Genomic DNA, 21,691 nt, shown 5'->3' on the forward strand with positions numbered 1-21,691 from the left:
TGTAATGACGACTAACAACGTTAATTTGATTTGATTTGCGGAGAGCGCTCATTTTATATTGCATTTGTATTTTATTCCGTATTTTAGTTGCGAATTTTTCTATTCATCATCGTCATCAATTTATCTGTTGTTGTTTTTGTCTGTATTTTATATTTCATTGCATTACAGCATGTGGCCGTCCATATGAGAGCAATAATATGCAACGAAAAGTTTTTGAATAAGAGGGTACGTTGTTTGTTGTCGGAACATCTTGTGTAGGATGATTGCTGTGTAGCAGGAAGGTGAATCCTAAAATGGATCTATTCGGTCAAATGCTTTTCTCGCCAGTTAAGGGTGGTATACTTCGCACAAAAAAAAAATATATATATATTGGCGATCAATTGCATTAATACGACGGAAATACGTCAGCATTCTCACGGTCACCCCTTCGTGAACACTCATGTAGCTACATATGTCCGAACGTGCGAATTTTGGCCTCACGCCAACCTCACGAGCTCATCCGCCTGACGCCCTTTCCACTCCTCTGTACACCGACGGACGACACCGGGTTTTGGTTCGCATGACCGTTCTAATGCTAACTCATTAAAAATGACGAGGTACAGAGTCTGCACGAAAGCTTGTCATTTAAAACGGGATGCTCCTAACCGTTTGAATTGCATTCTGACCACCATCCTCGTGAACTTTACGGGGTTTTTATATGTTGTCTAGAAACGACATAAGAGAAATAATGAATAAGCTGGACATTTTCATCGAAATGCACTGTGCCTCAAGTTTAGAAACAATGCCTTCTGGTCACGTACCTTTATTAAATAAGTTGAGTACATCACAGTAAAAAGAAGGGGGGGGGGAAAGAAGTACGAACTTTGAATTCTTCTATAGTAGTTGTTAGTTCCCCTGGTAACACTTTGGGTTATGGTCGCGGCCACAAAAACGTTTTCTTTGTTTCGCCTTTTGTTTGTTCCATCTAGCGGCCGTGATTTGTTTTGACGCGTGAAATGAAAGTATCGAAGTTCCGGGAACAGGATGAAGGCCTTCGCACAGGAAATCTGTGTAGTACTATATAAAGATATGACGACGCGCCCTGAAGCAATAATTAATGTTTCGTCCCCCTTCCACTGTGTGGGACGAAAGGCTATTAGTACTATGTCTAAATGGCAATGAATTCTAACGAATGAGAGTCAGTCAAGAGATATGCTTTCGTCAGCGTTTAAAGGGACCGTGTGGCGACTCATTTTGAGAACAGAGCTGTATTAGACTGTAACTTATGCGTAGATGCCCAATGCACAATTTCGTCCTGCATAGCGTCGTAGTTTCTGAGACAGACATGAAAAAACGATACAGCATATTCGCATCTGGTTTCGGTTTCACTATGACATAAGCATGCGCCGCCGCACTTTGGCGGACATTGCAAGAAATCACGAAAGAAGCATCAGCAAGCGAGAAACATCAGAAAGTTTCGTTTGAAATCGGTGGCTCCATAGGTCACCGGTAATTGTGTGCGGAAATGACGTCAGTGTCCTCGCTTCTGTGTCAAGCGCCTCCTAGGTTCCGATAGGCAAGGTTCTTTGTGATCGCTGCGTGATTAAAATTGGTTTCCCTGTCGCTTCCGAAGCAGTATGGGTGGCTGTTGCACTGTTGTGAAGGGCTGACTATATTCCCTTCAGGACTACAATGCTATAGGTATTGGTACAGCAACGGTAATGCTGCGTACTTCTCCTACATGTGAACGTATGAAAGAATATGAAACCCACAACATCGAAAACGAATTTCTCACATTTTCATTTCAACGCATTTTTTATATTCAACTGCAGCTGAAAATCGCTGTTTAGACAGGTGACGCATGCTTGAAGTTCTTCGTTTGTTGCAGCCGTTATACTCAATGTTACATTGCGTGCGTGCTTACCGGCGGTAAATTAGTTTATGTACACACGCAGAAAAACACAGTCTACTAGTCAGGTTCTGACAGTCGCGCTTTACCGCTTTCTAAAGATGTTTCTAGGGCCAGGCACGTCCACCTCCAGCACCCATAGCGTGCATCGTCTGCTAGCGTACACACGGAAGTCGAAACGTTTCCTATGATTCTTGGAAAGCACCGCTCACCTATGTGCCTGTTGCACTAAAGTTTCGTCCGGCGACCGCAGCGCCAACTGTCCACCTCTAGTGTAGAGCGCCGTTACTAGACGGTCGTGTCCGGCGTGTTCCCTATATTACCGCTGTACCGCGAACATAATCTCTTTTGTGGAAATCCTTGCACCACGATTTTTCAGAGCCGCAGTGTAGGTGATACGTGCCTGTGTAAGGAAAAACATCCGGCTACACGACCACAAATGGCGCTGCAGAATACGGTTCGGAGTGCCCCCAAACGTCGTGAAACAGGCCCATTGCTTAAAAGAACAGAAACCGGAAGTGATGTCACATCCTCGAGAGCGCTGGCTATACAATTCAATTACAAATAATTGCGAGTATGTCGTTTAATAGCTATAGTCTCGAGTGTTCGCAGCAGGAAGATATGCCAATAACAATCAATAGGAAATGTCGTTTATTCGCCGCGTTTACGGCCCGTCCATTCGTGCGCGCAACTTCGCTAGAGGCTCGCTTTTTTCTTGCGCAGTCTGCGACCGGATCGTTATGCAAAGCAATAGGAAAGGTGGTATCTCCTATTAGACGACGGCGTACAATTCTGGAAACGAGATGGGAGCGATGGAGTATCTCAAGGGGACGCCTTTTTAACAGGCGGAAGCGTAAGTTAAATTCGTAACGCCTGCTGCGTTATGCAAATGCATTGCATGGCGGGGTACTTCATCAGCAATTCTCCCATTATGTTCCGGGATCATGTTTCTTCGAAAAAAAGAAAAAGAAACGGAATAAAATAGAATAGAAATAGAAAGAACGCTTACTGTACGCTGCGTTTGGTGAGCTTCAACAATGGTGAATGACGGGTGGAATACGAAGATGAGGAACTGTAACTTATGGTTTTTCAATATTACAACCATACATAACGACTGCTTTCTGGACATACGAGTAAGACCAAAGCGAGGTGGCGATAATCTGGACACGGACGAACATGAAGCAACAGGACACAACAGGTCTTGTTGCTTCATGTTCCTCCGTTGTCGTCCAACAATCTCGAGGAAATCGCCGTGTCCAGACAGTGTTGCCACTTTAGCGATTTTGTCGCTAAATGTAGGTATTTTTTGATCTGTTTAGCGATTTTTTTTTCGTATACTGGGTTTAGCGACTTTTCTAACGGCTTCTTCCACCACATCATGAGATTTTTAACGACACTGGAAATGTGAAAACATCGGAGAAAAATCGGTTCGTGCAGTATTGAAGACTCCATGGCGTCGGTCTGAGAGAACGTGAAACAAGAAATGACTGAAATTGAAGGCTTCTGGTGTGTATGCTACTTCAAACTGCTAAAACTAGCAACAACAACAACAACAACTTGATTTTGGCTTTGGAGAGTGGGGAGGGTCATCGCCACAGGCGATACTCTACCCCATTGCTGGTGGGAATGTGGGGAATAAAATAACGACCCCCGTCACAATAACGATCGAAGTCCGATGGTGTCCAGAAACGTCAGAAGAGCTTTGAGCGCAGAGCGTTGCTGGGCTGGATTAAGCCAGGGACGAAGCAATTTCGATAGGGAGAAGGGGCGAGAGTCCAGCTGACGAAGAGACTCGGAGAGTGTGGTTCGGGAGGTTGGTAGTGGGAGCAATGAAGAAAAGTATGCTGCAGATCCTCAAGCACACCACAGTGGCAGCAGTTGGGAGAGTCAACTTGTCTCAAGCGGTAACGCCAATGAGCTGTAAAGGCCACATCGAGGCGCATTCGGTGGATTAATGGAGCATCTTGACGAGAAGTGTTTCGTGGCATGCGGAAAGCGAGCGTTGGATCAACTCTGCTCAACATAGAGGGGGGAAGAATGTCGGTTGTCCATTGGCGGGAAGCCAGGGGCGTCACACATCAAGGGAGAGAACGATATCCTTCTGTGCAATGGTTGGACTTGAGAAGTTATGTTTTAAGCTCTGGGAGGTACCCGGATTCGAATCCCGATGGCGGCTGTGATGTCTGGGGTTTTTCGTGTTTTTTCCTCAGACGCTGTCAGACATATGACGGTACAGTTCCCTAAGAAGTCGGCCCAGGACACGCATTCCCCCCAGGGCCTTAGTCGTGACGTTGCCCACCTCTGTGAAGCCGACAACGGCGAGACCTTTCACAACCGCGACCACCACCAGAACCACCACCTCTAGTTAAAGCTGTACGCCGTTTTTTGACAATTAACGTAAATGATTAGTAAGTGTCACAAGTTGGCGTACGTCTCCCACTTTCAGCGTAGACGTCCAGAGTACACATCAATATGGACCAAACTCGTAAAAGCGATTTCTCCAAGAAGCATCTCGCTAAAAAAAGGAGATAGAGAAGAAGAAAAAAATCGCCACAAGAGAATCTCATCATCTTAGACGGAAGTCCTCTGCGTCCTGTTAAGAGGAAGCACTTATCGCACTTTATCACCCCATAGAATAGTTACCACCTTGCACGCCCCTCGCCGTCTTCCGATGACATCATGGAATAATTCAAACGTTCACCTTCCTTTTTTAAAAAAACGGGCGGAGCGCAATTGAAGTGAAAGTGGAACTGAACATCCCGATTTGGAGACCAGAAAAGAAGACAAACACGCTTACAAGTGTGCCATAGAGGTCAGACAAGCGGATAAAAAATAGCCCGTATTAGAAAGCGGGGAAGAACAGTCTACGTGCGCTATCTCCAAGGCATCTAGAAAGCGAAGTTCCTCTGCAGGTGCTTATAAAAGGGAGTCGATGCTTTTTCCTGCCTTCAGTCCGAGACAGAAACCAAGCCAAACCGGATAACACAAACTACCCTCCGACATGCATACGGTAAGTGCTACTTAGTGCTTCCACGCGATCGTTTTTTCTTGGCCTCTCACTAACGGTTTCTGAGGAAGTGGCAACGCAGATCGGAGGGAGTGTCGAAGGTTGAAGTCGTTAATGAAGCTTGCGATGGCTATAACGGTATGAAGTGATGCTGTCTATTGAGTGTTGTTTTGTGAAATGCGCATGTATATGTTCCCGTGAAGGTAGTATAGGAGTGGAGCGTGTTAATAAGTGAATGTTCTGTAAAGGGGAAGATCACGAAAACAGTGATTAGGATGAAATAATATTTTCGTTGTTCCTCTTATGACGCGAGACAACTGTGATCCCATCATGTTTTTCTTAAATTCCGTGTTAGCGCCGCGAAGCAACTGTGGCTATGAGCGGTGTATAGACGTGGACAGGTGGAGAGAGGACAGCAGGAAGGAGTGGGGGGACACCTGGGTTATCCCATCGTTGAATGATGTCAGAGTACGTTCTCGGTTTGGGTGCCAATGATGTTTCGGTGTAATGAGGTATCATTCAGCCTTTGGAGAATTTAACGGATAACCTTTTCAGTCGCAGTGACGATTCGTAGAACCCCCCCCCCCCCCCCCGTATTGAGCATAGATTGCAAAATGAAATTATCTTCTGCATCTCTGCATCTATGAAAGACATCTGTTCTATACTAATTTTGAGTGAATTTGCACATATAAGGTGAGTTAGCCTATGTATGTGTGGATCTACGCAAAATAGATAAGGTTGCTCAATGTGTTGCAAGATTTCATGGATTCTTCTTTCTTGAACACTGTCACATATTATATTAACTCATCAAAGTTGTCTGCGTTTTAATTTGAATATATTTTAATCTCATCACTTTCAGAATATGAATTTTAATATATATCTTTGAACTTGCAACTTCTAAGGCTGTACATGCATCGGCCACGTCACACAGCCATTCGACAACCGCGTATATACTACCAACAAACAACTTTATTGTGTGTATGATATTGTGATATGCTACCAAATCATGTTGACGTATAGGATGTCTCAAGTTACTAGCTTAGCTTAAAGCTTTCACTTCGTCCTATTGGGTGAAAAAAAGAATTAGAAAGTATATCGACATATCTTATCTATACTATGATGATGGTTGGCTAGGAGCGTGCTATGCGGTGAAGTTCATTTTAAAAGTGTACACTGAGTTGCTTCGCGTTGCTACAGCAGGCACCTTCAGCCTCGTGTTTGAATACGTTACAGAATAATGGTTCTTACGCCCCTTTAAAGAGAACCTCACCGCATCACACGCTGAAGACTAACAACTGCGCAAAACGATACCTTTATCACTCCTGATTCGTGGAAAGCGCTGCGCGTACCCGTTTGCCTGACACTTACCACAAGTGCATAAGTGTCACTAAAAGGCGTACGCATCCCGTTTTCAGCAACTAAAGGGACAAACAAACCGCTCCCACTTGACTGCATGAATATGTAAGTGCTCGCCCCATGCTGATTTTGTCAATTTCTTCCAGATTACGGGGGCCATCCTAGTCGCACTCGTTTGCACGACCTTAGCTGTGGACGAACCGTCCCCACCAGGTAGCACAGAGAACCGTGCTGTCACCGTCGGAAGCAGCATGGCTGTCTCCCCACCGGAATCATCGAACAAGCCACAAACCGCTCAGGCTTCCCCAGCCATTACCATTCCTCCCCAACTCCAGCAACGTCGTTACCCCGGCCCAGTTGTCCAGTACAATCCCCCACCAGCCGCCGTCGCTCGACTGACAGTCGTCGCGCAAACAAGTCCCGGCGAACTCCCGTCCGGAGTGCAGGCCTCTCCAGCTTACCTCTATGGCACCCAACCAGGAAGAGCTGTTGGGCCATCTCCAAACTCTTACTTCACGTTGGGTCTTCCACAAGGCGCTCCTCAACATCTCGTCGCTCAGCCCGGTGTGCAGGTTCAGCATGTGGCCTCTCAACCAGCCGTTCCAAGCCAACAGCAAGTGGTAGTAGGCAGTGCTGTCGGGGTGCCACAGGTCTACAGTGTACCAAACACAGCGGCAGCCCCAGTTCGTGGAGCTGGCGTCAATCCAACTGGGTCTTTTCTGGTCGGCAGCCAGGTTCAGGGTCCTGCTGGCGCTGCAGTTGCTCCACAAGTCGGCAGCCCAGTGACACTGAGAAGCCCTCAGGTTGTCTACGGCAGGCCGGTTGCAGGAGTCCAGGTTGCTCCCCCTGCTACCTACCCAGGTGTCCAACCCGTGCAAACCGTTCAGTACGCACAACCAGCTCCAGCTGCAGTGTACCAGCCAGTGGCCGCATATCAGCCAGCCCCAGTCCCGTACTATGGCCAGCAGGTAGCCTACAGTGCTCCAGTCCAGGTTGGTGGATATGCGGGTGTTCCATACGGTGGTCATGCGGTGCATGGTCAAGTTCAACAGTTTGCTGTACCACACGCTGGTCCCGTGGTGCAGGGCCAAGTGCAACATTTCGCTGTACCATACGTAAGTGAGGACTAATCGGAATATTTGAGGCGCATTCACCTTTAGAGAGCATATGGCGATAAGGAAGACACCTGTCGACGAACAAAAAGTAGCGAAAGGTAACATATTGTAAGGTCTTCCGAATCATGATTCGACCTACGTCGCCCTTGTCAGTATAGTCCGTCGGGCCACCAAATGATAGGCCTGAACAATTCCTGTGGAGTTAGACGCTATCTTATGACAATTTTATGGTAACCGCAATCCCAGATACACCATTACAATGGGGGCCATTGAATGGCATTGCAGTATCTTCATCGATCAATTTGCAGTTTTTGTGTGCGGGACACCGCATTCTAGGAGTTTTGTGCTGCTCAGGTCATGGAATAAGTCAAGTCCGAAAGCTGCATGCAATGAAAGGTTTATTTGTAAATAACAAGCACAGCACCGGACAATGCAACACATATAACATATTTCCTCGAAAGGTACCACTATTTCTGTTGTTCTTGCTGCACGAGATGCACAACTTCTCTCAAATTCGATAGCTAGACTGCATTGATGTAAGCAGTTGACATTTCATAATAGGTTCGTGAACCACATTTAATCGTTAGGTTAGTTTAGTTTTATCACACAAAAAAAAGTGATATGTTGGCCACTACCAACAAGCAGCCGGCAACTTAAAATCAATTAGGCAGGGTTGTAGCGCTAAAAATAATTCTAACGTGACAATAAAGTGAACCGACCAATTGCATTTAGGTTCCTATAATGCAATGCCGTACATGGTAATGTTAGAGTAACGAAGCTGCATGAGCAAATTGAGCATGAGCGAATTGAACAAAGCATGAGCAAATTGCGAACGTTTTTCTGCGGTCACCATTACGGGATGCGCCCTGTGATAAAGTTGTGATTATTACCACTAAATGTGGAGCTTCGACATCAAGAATGAAAGGGCAATGTAAGAATGGGCGCGCTTGTAGTTTCCAGACACTGCAGAAGAACTAAAGGATATATCGACAACTTGCCTTTGCGTCAATGACTTTGCCAATGGTCCCAGACTTTTCTATCACATATTGTTCAGGTACACAAGACAAGTGTGATTGGCTAAGCCCCTGCTGACGACTTAGGACGGTTTCGTTGGACTTTGTGAGCTTTGTTTGGTGCGACGCGTATACAATCAAACGCCTGCGTCTGGGTTTGATCGTAATGAATCGCTGGGTTCCTGTTAGAGTCTTTCTAAGTGAAGATGATTATTGAAAACCGTCATTAGCAACCGAGCATTTCCCGTGGAAAGACAGTGAAAATTCGACTTTTACTCTGATAAAACTGTACTGTAACATTTCGCGTGACTGTAACCTTTTCAATGTGTAGCCTCTTATTTATGTATGTGCTCTTTATTTATTCCGGCATTAGATGTACATGTGTATTCATTTGCACTTGTCTTAAAATGTTCACAAGTGCTTAAACTGGACCTTTCTTCTTTTGAACAGGTCGGTTGATTCCGAAATCATGTCCATCAGCAAGAATACGCATCGTCAGCACCAGATCTACATCTAAGACATACGCACGCGCGGAGTTCCCTTCGGGTTCATTGATTCATGTACATAATAATAAATACTGTTGTGTCCTTATCAGTGATGCAGCGGCGTTATCATCATGGAGTTTTGTTTAGCGAATATTTCACATCATGTTTCTCTTCATCTGATGCTTGCACACATAAAGAAACGATGATGAGATGGGGCTGATGCTCATGATTACTCCCGAATTCATAGACGTGACTTGATCTCGGCTTGACAAGCAGCTACCTTGGAGTGTCAATGCACTTCAGAAACCCTCCTCGGCTTGAAGCGTGAAAATTTCAGTCAGCGCTCGGGCTACCTTGATCCGACTTGGACAGCACTCCAGTACGGCAATATTCTGGGAACCACATGACTCCGAATCTTGCCTTGACTTGGCTTGACACGAGCTGATGCGTCATCAATTTGTTTACGGGGCGCTTTGTACAAGTGTTGGTGCTAGACGACAGGTGTAACACGTATTATCAAGTACAAAGCATTAAAACGCAAGCAAGCTGGCGTAACGATATTGATGAACTTAATTTCCTTGAGCTTGACGCGACGTTAGGGATAGGAACACAAAAGTCTACGTCTAGTCTTGTTACACGTCTTGTGTTTTGTGTTCCTGTCCATATACCACCGCCTCAAGTTCAAGGAAATGATATACCATCAACAAATTATGAGTCCTGACGCTAAGAAGTCTCGTGTTTTCACACTGCAAAATAAAAAGCAAATTTTAAGTGCAAAATTGTACGAAAATCTTGCTCCCAGACGCTGTTAAAGTTAGCAGGCTGCAACTTGACGAAATAAACCAGCGGGAGGGTTCATGAAACACGGTGACCGTGTTTCATGGTCTTGGTCTACAGCTCTCAATTCTTGGTCTACAGCTCCGAGATGTGAAGGTCGCTTCCTGTTTAACCCAAAAAGTGTACGAAGTGTAAGTATTACAACGCACGAATACAGAGGTGCACGGATAAACACGCCCACTGTGACACATGCGCAATGGGAGCAGGACACGGAAATGTACTCGGGTGGTCGATGATTTCGTATATGTGCACGAGTGGGGCAACAGAAAGTTTTTTCTACGTTGAAATTATGAATAACTTATTAGTACACACACAAGCCATGCCCATGTTGTAAAGTTTTTATGTTTACGATCGTATACCTCTACTACTAACACCCAGGATCGTTCGCGCCTCTTGCTGGTAGCTTTGCCGATGGGTCTGATTTGGTATTTTCGCTTGCTTTCGCTACCAGTTTAGATATACCTTGGTTTCACTCCTGAAAAAAAGGAAAAAGGAAAGGAAATTAAGACTGTCCTAATGGACGAGGCGAAGGCAGGCAACGCATCTCGTGCTCGCTTGTCTTTCTTGCGCCAACTCTCTTTTTCTCGTCTTCATCTTCATCTTCCAGCAAGTCATGACGTTGCCTTGAGGCCAACCTCCAAAAGTGAGTGCAACACCAACACCACAGCTTCGCTCTTCACCCTATGCATATGTTATATCGTCTACAAGTGAAGTGAATGTCAGACATCTGCACGTAAAAAAAAAAAAAAAAAGAAAGAGTTGAAAAATTTTTTTCTGTTTCTGCCGCAATCTTCTTAGCGGCCACTGAGTGCTGGTTTATTTATTTATTTTTTTCATTGTTTAATAGAAATTTCTTAACCTTTGTGTACCTTTTCTTGAGCGTATCATGAATAAATTTTCATCGATGACCGTTTCACCCTAAAAAATAAACCTAAATACCCTATCAATAAACCGAAATACCTTAACCATAACCCGAAAAACACGATAAACGTATTGAATTCAGCGGTTACACCATCAGCCTATTCTGCGCGTACGCAACTGTACCGTTAACGAGGTGTTGCTGAAATTTCGTTCAGATATTGCTTTTCTAACTCTTTCCTGTGGAGAGAGTTAGAGAGGAAATATATCTTTCCTGTACGAGCTCTTTCTCCTTTCCCTCTTTTCCCTCCCTGGGTGCACCGAGCCGCCATTCCCGAGCAGGCTGACGCACCTTTCCCCAACATCATCCCCCTCCCCTCTGGATAGAAGCGTGTAATTTCTTGCACTATGCTGTAGTGTGTTTCCAAAGGCCATGACGCGTGTCGGCAGTTGCCTGTGAAGTCGTCCAAGAATGGACAGTCCACCCCGAGCAGCTCCCGCCGCGTCGTAGGGGGTTTGCTCCGTAAACATGCACGCATCAGTCGAGGGCGAGCCTTTGCAGTTTTCGAATTTTGCATACAGAGTATGATGTCCGGTCGACAAAAATTGTAAGGTGATGGATGGCCGACATTGTAAGATGATGGATAACGAGACATCCGATAAAGTAAATTTCAACGATTTATTACATGAGCATTTGTTCACATTCTCTTCGATGGGCTCGAAAGTGAATGGTGATGACTTGTTTGAGAGTGATGTTGCACAACCATGTTTCCGAAAGCACACACTGGTGAAAAAGATGTCTGTTCCGTCTTCCACGCCAGTGTCACCACGTGGGTTTCTAGAAAGGAGATCATACAAGACTTTCATTACAACCAATGACACAATTCCAGACTGCATTCTTCTTCTCCGAGCACGATAGCACTGAGTTTTGTCAATGGCGTCATTTCCTTTCCAAACATAACTAACATGCGACGCTTTTTTCTTCTTATATATTTTTGATTCGGACAAAACTAGGCATCCCAGAGCACAGTTTCCTGTACTGGACTTCGCGCTCGACCATACTCTCAGTGAAACGGTACACGGTCAATGTGAACGTCTGTATAGCTGCCTGCCAGAGTGTTGCCTCGGTCCATTCATCAAGTCTCGCCAGAACATCACTGTCTACATTACACCATGTACTATCCCATTAAATCCAATAAAATCCTCCTGTACACCATTGCGTACAGCACTCTTGACCATAATTTCAGCAAACAGAGATCAGTCAAGAGAGAGACTTACAGTAGTGCTTGTAGGCGCCGTACACTGGAGCGGCCGCGTATGCAGGTCCGACCACCTTCGCAACTGGAGCAGCGTATGCGGCATATGCTGGGGCAACGAACTTGGCAGCTGGTGCAGCGTAAGCACCGTAGGCTGGAGCGGCGTAACCGAGTCCGTGTCCGTAAGCGAGACCAGCGCCATAAGCGAAGGCTGGAGCAGCGACAGCCTTCACGGCTGGAGCGTAGGCGTAGGCCGGGGCGGCCAGGACTTTGGCAGGGGCAGCAGCGACGACGGGGGCAACGGAGTGGACAGTCTTAGTGGCGTAAGCAGTGGTGGCCAGGGGAGCATGAGCGACAACTGGTGCGTGAGCGACGACTGGAGCATGAGCAAGGACTGGGGCGGCGGCGTAGGCTGGAGCAGCGTACGCGAAAGGAGCAGCTGCATAGGCTGGACCGGCAACGACGCCGGCTTGGGCGGTGCAGGCCAGAGCCAGAAGAGCGAAGGAAGCGATCTGGAAGACGGAAATATATTAGAAGTGTAGGGGAGAGGAGAGCTTAAACATTACATGAACTGCGAACCGATATCGTGTTCTTAAACTCTGCCCCTGCTTGCTGCCGTAACGTCTGCGCGTCGGTTTGCGTCACATTGAGTCGGACACGTTCGATGTACCATTGTCGTTCGTTGCATATGATGTATTATATTATGACGCTCTTTAATGACGGTCAAAATAACACGCAGACTGCGCATGCCCATTGGAAATGTAGTGCCGCACATTACGGCTACCTCACGCATTTTTAGGCCTGCAGTACATGACGTACTCGAAATATTTAGCTGCCACAGCTAGCTACATCAAATCAATAATAACATAGCGCGAAGGTAGAAACTACGAAGTGTGGGGTATGAACTGATGCTGCAGCGGTGGCACAGTGAAAGTGGCAGTAAGAAGAACAGTGGTAAGAGTGATGGTTGCAACAGGCACAGATACTGAAGTCGAGGGGACACTGCATGCTTTGCTATTGTCTCTCTCTCGAACTAGGTGCATAACTCCTTGTCTGAATGGCTGCGTGTCATGGGGTGTAAAGTCTCAGCATTGATCCTTATGGTTATGCAAAGCGTTCTCCACGCTCGTTACTGCTTGCCAGTAAACATTCCACGTGTACAGATAGCGCACATGTTGCGTTGATGCTGCACGCAAGTATACTTCGCTGGCGCATCATATAAGGGAAGGGAAAAGTAGAAACGAAGGAAGGGTGTCTACGGAAGCGTTGTTTAATCACAATGAATATGGAAACAATGAAGCTTTCCCTGTTTACTGTGCACAAGTTTTCATGTAGCAGAAGTCCACACCGCTACGCGAAAGCGTCATTGTTTTTATGTTTACTGTGCATGTGCCATTGAGGAACTGACTGCAATTAAGACATCCCTCTCAAGTGTTGCTCAATACGATGGTGTTAACGGAATATAAATAACGGTATACATGGCACTGGAAACTCAAAAGCACTGAGCAGTCGGTTCCTCCTTTGTAGATGCCAATACCGCCGCATCGTTATACCTAAACTAACCTTGAAAACCTGCTGTGTTTAAACACTTGAGAAATCAAGTGGGTCGTAAACGTTACTCGTCTGATTTCAGGCTCTCGGAAGGACAGTACTAAGGGATCCTCAGGTGCGTGCTAACCTCACACGTCTTGACTGATTCCAGACACGCGGTACGCACATTGTGTTCGTCTGAAATCGCACGACAACGCTGGTACATTCCCAACAATACCTTTAAGATTCCAAAACGCACTATTTTAGCGGACACAAGCCATTCTAGAACGGACGCTGCAACACAAGGGAAGAGGCCAGTCTAGCCATTCTATAACATGAGGGACAAGCGTCCCTTGCCGGAACGGAGCCCCTCTTTACTCACAGCGATCATGTTGAAGTTTTGTCCTGCTAGGATATCGATGCACTGGAGCAAGAGATAGGCACTGAATGCCCAAAACACTTCCATGCAGGCTTATATACCGCCCTTAGCTTTCATCAAGCCGCCATTTTCATAACAGACCACGTGAGACGACGGGATCCTTGACGACGGCCATACCTCAAGAAGAAGAAGGGGAAAGAGGTACTCAACTCTACGTCGGGGTGGAGTAACATTAGCGTGAACAATACAACTCCTTCTTCACCGATGACCTCTCTTGAGACCCGACGGTTCCCGAACGTTCCTACGTGTGGCCTACTGAAAATTTTCCCTTTCCCAGCGAGGGAGACGCCCTCGTGAGAGCTGCGACGTTTCGTTTCAAGTGAAAGGAACCGTTGAGAGTCGACGCGTGCCCGCTACGAGGAACAGGTCTTTCGCCTCCGGCGCATGTCCATCGAGCTCTTAAGTCTGCAACATTTGTCTTGATGGAGGTTTAATCTCGCGATCGCCAGTTCCCTTTTTCGATGGGTTGTCTACGGTTTTGCGGGATCAAAAGATGATTTGGGGCAACAATATCTTCGTGAGTGAGCGAATGGTTTTCGGACGGTTATGCAAGCGCTTAAGAGGTACGTTGTGTAAGGAAATGTCAGGTTAATGTTTGTGTCGAACGGCAGACGTTTGTGTCAAGGTACTATGCAGTCGTGTTCGTTTGTGGAAAGCGTTGTGAGAAACAGGATTAATGTATTGTGTTATGCGCGTTGCGTAGGTCATGGCAAAGTTTTAGTATTTGACTGCGGAGTATATTCCGTATAGGGCTGCTTCTGAAGGGTGCCGGTAATCTGTCGTTAGAAATACCTCCGGAGACGGAAAGGCACATGACGAGAAAGGTTAGTGAACATCTTTGACGGGGACCGCACCGACGTCCGCTGCTCTTGGTTACCGGTGTATGTTCCATATCAACGACGTACTTTACGTTGTTTATTTAATCAGTTCAGTTAATCGCCTCGTCCTACCCCTTTCGTTGCGTTTAACTCTTCCACGCATGGATTTGAACTGTATTTCCACCTCAAGGGGCGCTGGAATTCCGTCGGGGGGCGCAGCACCCATTTCTGCTTACTCTTTTTTTTTCTATTTTGTGGAATGTTGTACTATCTTTAAGGGCGGAGGGTGGTAAAGTAAGTGGTGCTGGGAAAATACTAGGTTCCACAATAAGAAGCACGTCGTTGACGGCGTACGATCACGTGGACTGATACAGAGCTCCTGCACTAATTATGGCTCAATTTTCCCATAGGATGGAAATAAAGTTGAATTGTGCTGTTTCGCATATCAAAGGGCGCGAAACGTGCAAAATTCAAAACGCACGAGTTTCTCAGAGCGACACCGAAAGAGCAGCAGTGCTGTTATTAGGATTATGATTAAACGCTACACGAGAAGAAGAAAAAAAGTGTAGTATTGAAATGGGACACTCTAAGCTCTAAAACGAAGGATTGCGTGTTAACGAATAGATAAAATACGCAAGTTTAGTTTATACTTTTCATTGAAAAACTTTGACGTTTGACTCGCCCCTATATCCGATACATAGACACCACTCATTACCGAACGACTATGCGCCTTTCCCATCGCTGACACACTTATCCGACTTTGACGCGTGCCATCATAATGTCGTGTTACCTTGTCGTACTCACATATTGCTATTCCGCCTCTTACCTTTGGAGGTCAAAGTGAGATGCCATATACAGTGATTCAGCCGTGGTTTAACGACTCTTATACAAGAAATACATACTGCTTGTTGTCTCGCCAACTTCCGAGAAATAACCCTTGCCTTTCTTGGTAGAATGTACGTCCTTCGCTAATCGGAAGGTCGTATACTATTCAGCCGTCAAAAACTCTCGGCAATTTTAATAACGGTTTCGTTGGACAATTTCCGGTACGTGTCTTCCAGAAAATGCTTCTTGATCGAGTCCAACAAGTTGAATCTGTGAGGAACGAATCAGGTTCTCCTGCGTGATAACAGGGAAAACACGGGAATCACAACCTACCAACAGATTATAGGAATCAATGTCCAGCGTGAAGCAACATATCTGTGATGTCAGCAAGACACGCAGCATGGACAATTTGTAGGGCCTTCGTCGGTGTATGAACGTCCTTTAGCTTCCTGGCGTGTGGCAACCTCATGGTTACGCCTCATGGTTGAGAACGGCACCACATAACGCAGTGAAGGCCAACTATTTCAAAGAATGATACCGTTGTCACGCTTGCTTTTTATTTCTTTTTTAGTTTCAATATACCTCCAAAAGTTCCTTGGGGGACATTACATGAGGGTGTGTGTGTGGGGGGGGGGGGGGGGGATATGTTTATTAAAGATAAAGGAAAGGGGGAAAGGGTGGGTGAGGGTGTGGGTTAAAGCATTGGTGTAATATATCGCGAGTGTACATAAGTTTTAGTACAGAAAAATACAAAAAATGTAAAGTCATGATGATGTGATCACCAATGTGGTACATCATCAGCTACGATGAAAATGGATCATGTGATATACTTTAATGGGTACGTAAGTGGTCCTGGACACGAGCATATCCCATACGAAGGTAACCGGGGATAGCAACTACGAGAACAACAACGACAGCAAATGCACTGACGATGATGAATGGGAAAATTCGCCACCTGGGAACAAAACAGAGATGGCATGATGAAATTCTTGAGTTTGTATTATTGTAGCGCTGTCGCTTGGGGAAGGTCATTCCATTCTAGGACGGTGCGGCAAGAAAAAAAAAAGATTTCGAGAAGACATTCGAATGACATAAAAAGGGGCCGGCTTTATTTGGGTGATAAAGCCGGGGAAAGATGACAGCGGATCGGCGAATCCGAGACTGGTGTGAGGGAATGTCATGTAAGAACTTATGCAAGAGAGATAGACGTGAGATAAGACGACGCTGTTCTAAGCAGGGGAGGGTAACGGTAATGGTAACGGAAACAGAAACGGTATATTACCGGAATTGGAGATGGTAGCGATAACGGAAGCGGAAACGCCTGCCACAGTCCTCCATTACCGGAAACAGAAACGGAAACAAATTTATCGTCCGGTATTGAACTCGGACAATGGTTATTCCTGTTGTGCGATGACATTTGAATGACTTTCCATTTTTTCTATTTTTTTTTTTTTTTTCGTTTTGATGAATCGGTTCCCTGTAATGCTCTAAATACTACACGAGAGCGCGCAATACTGGATCTCGAGGGTTCCTCCGTCGCTTCCCTCGTCCCAGCCCTCATAACTCATGACATCAACACCATACTCCACCATACCACGAGGAGGAGGCACTACGATTTTTAGTTACTTATTTTGTATTTTTCTTTTCTTTTTTCATTTCGCCGTGGCCATGGCGGTATTATTTACTACTGATAGTGTCCACTTATGAATGCGACATTGGATGAAGGTTACGCCCGTCTGGAGTTGCTGAACTCCGAGTGACTGAAGACCTGTTCCTACTTTTTTTTTTATCTTGTAAGATGTGCGCATCCCAACGACGTAAAATTACTTGTGTAGTGTGTACGCGTGACACCGAAGCAGCACTTGTGCAAAACAGGGCGCTGATAGAGCCGGACAGGCTGTCATCCCGCAGCTCTGTAACAACCGTTCCATTACCGGAAACAGTGACGGAAACGTAACAGAAACGAAATTGAAAGGCCGGTATCAGAAACGGAAAACGGAAACGAAAATATAGCACACTCTTAGAAAAGAGCTTCACCGCATAGCATGCTCCTAGCCAACCATCATGTCAAATGATATCGTTATCTGCCATGATTTCTTGAAAACGGAAGGCGCACGCCTTTTTTGTGACAATTATGAACAGCGTAAGTGTCACAAAAAAGGCGAACACCTCCCGTTTTCAACAAATCAGGGCAGATAACGATATCATTTGACATGGCGGTTGGCTAGGAGCATGCTATGAGGTGAAGTTCATTTTTAAGGGTGCAGTATCGAAAATGGAAACGGTAACCAAAATACGTCCGTTATCCTTCCCTGGTTCTAAGTCGACAGTTTAAGTCCGCGTTTCAAAGCAGTGATTGATGTATTGGAAGACAAAAAAATATTGCGGATAAATGGTGTGTGGATAGTGCGGGCCGTGCGCCTTTTTGTGACTACACACGTATCAGCGTAACTGAATAAGTGTCACAAAAAGGCGTACGCCACCCGTTCTGAACGGGTTTTGGGCGTTGGCGTTGTATTGGCCGGGAGTTGTGAGGCTTGTGTTGTGTTCAATGATGCAAAATGGGGTTCTCACACCATTCCAATTACATTCCGTGGAGTGGAAATGTCTTTTAATTCCATTCCTTTCAATTCCAAGGAATCGAGAGGCATGGTCAATTCCGACTCCTGAATGGCTTGCCAATCCCATCCATTCCGCAAATTCCAGAAAGAAAAAGTTAATCAAGTTTTGAGTGACCGCGGAAAGCTTCTCTTTATATTTTTGAAGTACTGAACGATACAGGAAAAATTCAACAATATTATTTCCCTCTTCATCAATGCGCGGGCGTAGGTTCAAGGAGCGCAAGGGCAGAAACGCTGGGTTGAAACCGAAACTACCATAGGGAAAACCATGCCATTCCATTCCCATTCCATTCCAGGTTCTGATAAAGCGGGAATGATTCCGGAATAATTCCAACTCCGGAGTTACAACTCTGCAACCCAGGTTGTGTTTGTCCCTCTGTGTTTGTTAGCCTCAACTACTATGTTACTACATTTCATTCGGGATGCGGTTGGCGGTTAAGAGGTGAAGTTTGGTGTAAATCATCTCCAATTAGAAAAAATATAAAATTCTGATTATTATTTTTGTCGGTGGTAAGAGTGTATAGGCAGTGAGTCTCGTATTGCTACCTGGAGGATGGGACCAACGAACACCTGTGTTTGTGGCAACCACAAACACAGGAAAGAACAGCACAACTGACACTTAAAGGGACTCTGACCAGAAACTGTGGGAGCTCTTTCGTACCTGTAGTCGATAAAGCACCCAACAAGGACTCTCCATGCGAAAATTCACGCATTAAAACCCCACGGTTTCTCTAAACTCGAATTTTAAACATTCGACTTCATCCGAGTGCAGCACGCCTAGCGTCAAACCGAGAAAACATACGTTTATATAGAATATCCACCCCGGTCCACCATCAAGATGACGTCAACACGGGGGCCACTCGCAACACCCACAATTGGCTCAAACGCGTCACGTGGTCACGCAATATCTGTCAATTTCCTTCATGAAATGGCATTTCTACGTTAATATGTTTTTGTTACAGAGCCTCAAAAAGAAAAATATACCCTGCATTTATCACCTGCAACAGTTTCTACGGTTTTCTTTTCAATCTGTACACGGCGTTCGATATATGCTTCCGTATCCGGTCAGCTGTAATGGATGCCGTATGCCGAGCTTGCGAACTGCGAACTTGTGTGACTCCCGGTTCATCCTCTTTGTTCGGGTCATTGGGTTGGTGTTGGAGTTGGTCACCATATTCTGAACGTTTCACCTATCGTTGCGGTGTACTGTTCTTGATCTGCTGCGAAGCGATGAACCGCAACGGCAGTCACTCGCCTCAGCGAACTTCTGTCTGCTGCATCTCAAAGGAGCATGGGGACCTGATGATACCTTCAACTAAAGAAACCAAATGTGCTCTCGTGTGGTCCTGACGGAAAAGTAGTATCAACAAGGTTAGCACATTTATTTTTCAGTTCCAAGTCTACGTACTGAAAACCATGCAGGTGCAGTCGATCATTCTCGTAGCTGTTGTGTAACGCGTATGCTTTCTTACATATCCCACAGAACCCTCCACTTTTTCGACCAAGTTATCGTTATGAGATCCTTCTGATGGCTTCTTACTAGGCTATGCCGCTCCGAAGCATTGAGATGACGAAGCGTCGTGGTAGCTGCACCTCTGCCTTCGAAAGATGAATCAGTCATTCCACACTGTGCTTACTGGCTTTGTGTAGAGTCTGGCAAATCCGACAGACTTGGACTGCCTTTTTCAAGAAAGTTTGAAATGTAAGTATGTGTATATTGGTTTCACATATCCACCACATATTGAGCGTGTGTATGATTGTACTTTGTATGCTACAGCGTATCAGCGTACATTATTATTCAACACGTAGTGTGGCAAACTCGACATCAGTCACACAAAGCCAACAATTGCCTTTTCTTCAATTGCTTATTTTTATCATATCATGTTTTTGTCTATATCTCAATTTACCAACCAACAAAGTATATTATTTTAGTATAATCGTCTGATATTTAACAAGTCACAGTTTTACCATGGTTTTGGCACACTAAAGCCCGAGTTGCTTATGCGTCATTAAATTGAATCATCGTCATCTTCAACTGCCATTATTCAATTGAAGTGCCAGGTGGATATAATGATATGGCAAGATATATTTTTTTGCTGTCATCCTGGAATTGCTCATTTCAGAAGAATAGTCACCGTGAAGTTTGTTTTCGTTTTCAGAAACATTAAGAGGACTAAAACCAAACACTTTTCTTTCAGAGCATCCCTTATGCACCTGCATTTCAATTCCAATCTGTATTACAAGAATGACACCACTCAACAGAGATGAACATCTGAAAGTGAAAGAGCTGGAATGAAGATACGTTAATCTGTGTCAAAGGTTCTTAGTATGTGTGCGAGTCGAGGACATAGGTCTCAAGCTTATTCCTGTCTTCAGAAGAGGTGACAACTATGCTCCTTCTATCTATTAACCAGCTCCACTTTTTAGGGTTCCCTGTAAACTAATGGAGCACATCATGTACTACCACGTTGTCAACTAAGTTGACTCTGCCAATTTCTTTTTTTAAATTCCAGCATGGCTTTAGAAAAGGGTATTCAGGCAAAACTAACGTAGTGGAATTCGTTCACAGCATTTCAAACTGTCTTGATTTCTGGGTCCATGTAGATGTAGTATTCTTTTTATTTTGTAAGGGCTTTTGACACTGTGCTCTACGCTCGCGTGTTGGCCAAAGTAGCCTAATTAAAATTTGATCCTGCTACCTGGATATGCAGTTTCTCAACTAACCGTAACTGTGGCGACAACTCGTGAGGAGAACCTATCATATCGCCACCATGCAGCATTTGTTATATTACAATCGCTTCACATTTTAATCTAGTCAAAAGCAAGGCCTTTTGGTGATCGGTCTTGTATAATTACGTGCCCCTCCGTTATGTAACACCACACTGGGTTCTTCAATCTATGAGAGAGAAATAAATATATTGCCAAGTAAATTGTCTACAAGGCTCGTTATTCCATTTCGCCACACTACCACAAGCAATTGTTAGAGTAGTGGCCCAGGGTATGAAGCTCGCCACTAATCATCATTCAAACAAAGTTCATAATGTAAAATGCTTTACTCAGAACACTGGCTTAACACAACAATTAAGAATAAAGAGAGTAAACGTTTCATTGCCTATCCAGGTGGCATCATCCCTCCAACAGAGAACAATCAAAAACAACATCAAAGGACTCAAATCGGTGGTCCGCATTCCTTTCATCCAATATATTTCATGCGCTATTTGGAGGGCACTGTGCCCATCAGGCATTTTGACTGTGCATATCAAGTTGAGTGCATAGAATCTGATGCAACCTACATTGGCGAGATAGACAAAAGACGTGGGACAAGACTAAAAGAGCCAGTTGCCAGGGCTACTAATGCTTAGCTTAACTAAACAGGACCGAATGAGTCTACCACTGCTGTCCTAAGGGACATATATTTTGATGGTGCAGTAACCTTTGCTCATGACTAGCGATGGGACCCTAGAAAGTTCTTAGAATCCTGCTTTATCAGGCGTGATGCTTCAGCCTGTAATACATACCGTGGCCCCCTATCGGATGTGTAAGATTCCCTCTTAGATAGGCTGATGTGCTAATCTTTGGCCTCTGTTGTACTGATGATGCCACCCGGATAGGCGACAAAACGTTTACGCTCTGTTTTTATTCG

At 45.3% G+C, this 21,691-nt stretch overlaps 2 protein-coding genes and 1 long non-coding RNA gene across 4 annotated transcripts; 2 read left to right on the forward strand and 1 right to left on the reverse strand.

Moving 5' to 3' along the window:
• Window positions 1-4,797: 4,797 nt before the first annotated feature.
• On the forward strand, window positions 4,798-8,993 carry LOC135390085 (uncharacterized). Of its 2 annotated transcripts, none has more exons than XM_064620095.1 (3): window positions 4,798-4,898; window positions 6,398-7,366; window positions 8,830-8,993. In XM_064620095.1, the coding sequence occupies exons 1-3, from the start codon at window positions 4,890-4,892 to the stop codon at window positions 8,836-8,838; spliced, it is 987 nt and encodes a 328-aa protein (XP_064476165.1). In that variant the 5' UTR covers window positions 4,798-4,889; the 3' UTR covers window positions 8,839-8,993. The 2 variants fall into 2 exon arrangements, with proteins under 2 accessions (XP_064476165.1, XP_064476166.1); XM_064620096.1 differs by having other exon boundaries at window positions 6,398-7,243.
• Window positions 8,994-11,219: 2,226 nt separating this feature from the next.
• Window positions 11,220-13,850, reverse strand: LOC135390086 (cuticle protein 16.5-like). Its single transcript, XM_064620097.1, has 3 exons — window positions 13,728-13,850; window positions 11,838-12,327; window positions 11,220-11,397 (listed from the first exon to the last, which is right to left on the reverse strand). Coding segments are annotated over exons 1-3 (576 nt in total). The 5' UTR covers window positions 13,812-13,850; the 3' UTR covers window positions 11,220-11,395.
• A 5,280-nt stretch (window positions 13,851-19,130) lies between these two features.
• Window positions 19,131-21,153, forward strand: LOC135390087 (uncharacterized). Its single transcript, XR_010421699.1, has 3 exons — window positions 19,131-19,419; window positions 19,532-19,750; window positions 20,247-21,153. It is a non-coding gene; the product is annotated as an uncharacterized LOC135390087 (long non-coding RNA).
• Window positions 21,154-21,691: the final 538 nt, after the last annotated feature.

This window comes from Ornithodoros turicata, chromosome 3 (genome assembly GCF_037126465.1).
Source record: "Ornithodoros turicata isolate Travis chromosome 3, ASM3712646v1, whole genome shotgun sequence".
Classification (NCBI taxonomy): Eukaryota; Metazoa; Arthropoda; class Arachnida; order Ixodida; family Argasidae; genus Ornithodoros; species Ornithodoros turicata.

Bases quoted from the DNA above. Each gene is read 5' to 3' on its own strand.
- LOC135390086 (XM_064620097.1), bottom strand. From the start codon at position 13,811: ATGGAAGTGTTTTGGGCATTCAGTGCCTATCTCTTGCTCCAGTGCATC. The intron at 12,328-13,727 runs GTGAGTAAAGAG...TCCGTCTTCCAG, and splicing joins AAAACTTCAACATGATCGCT to ATCGCTTCCTTCGCTCTTCT.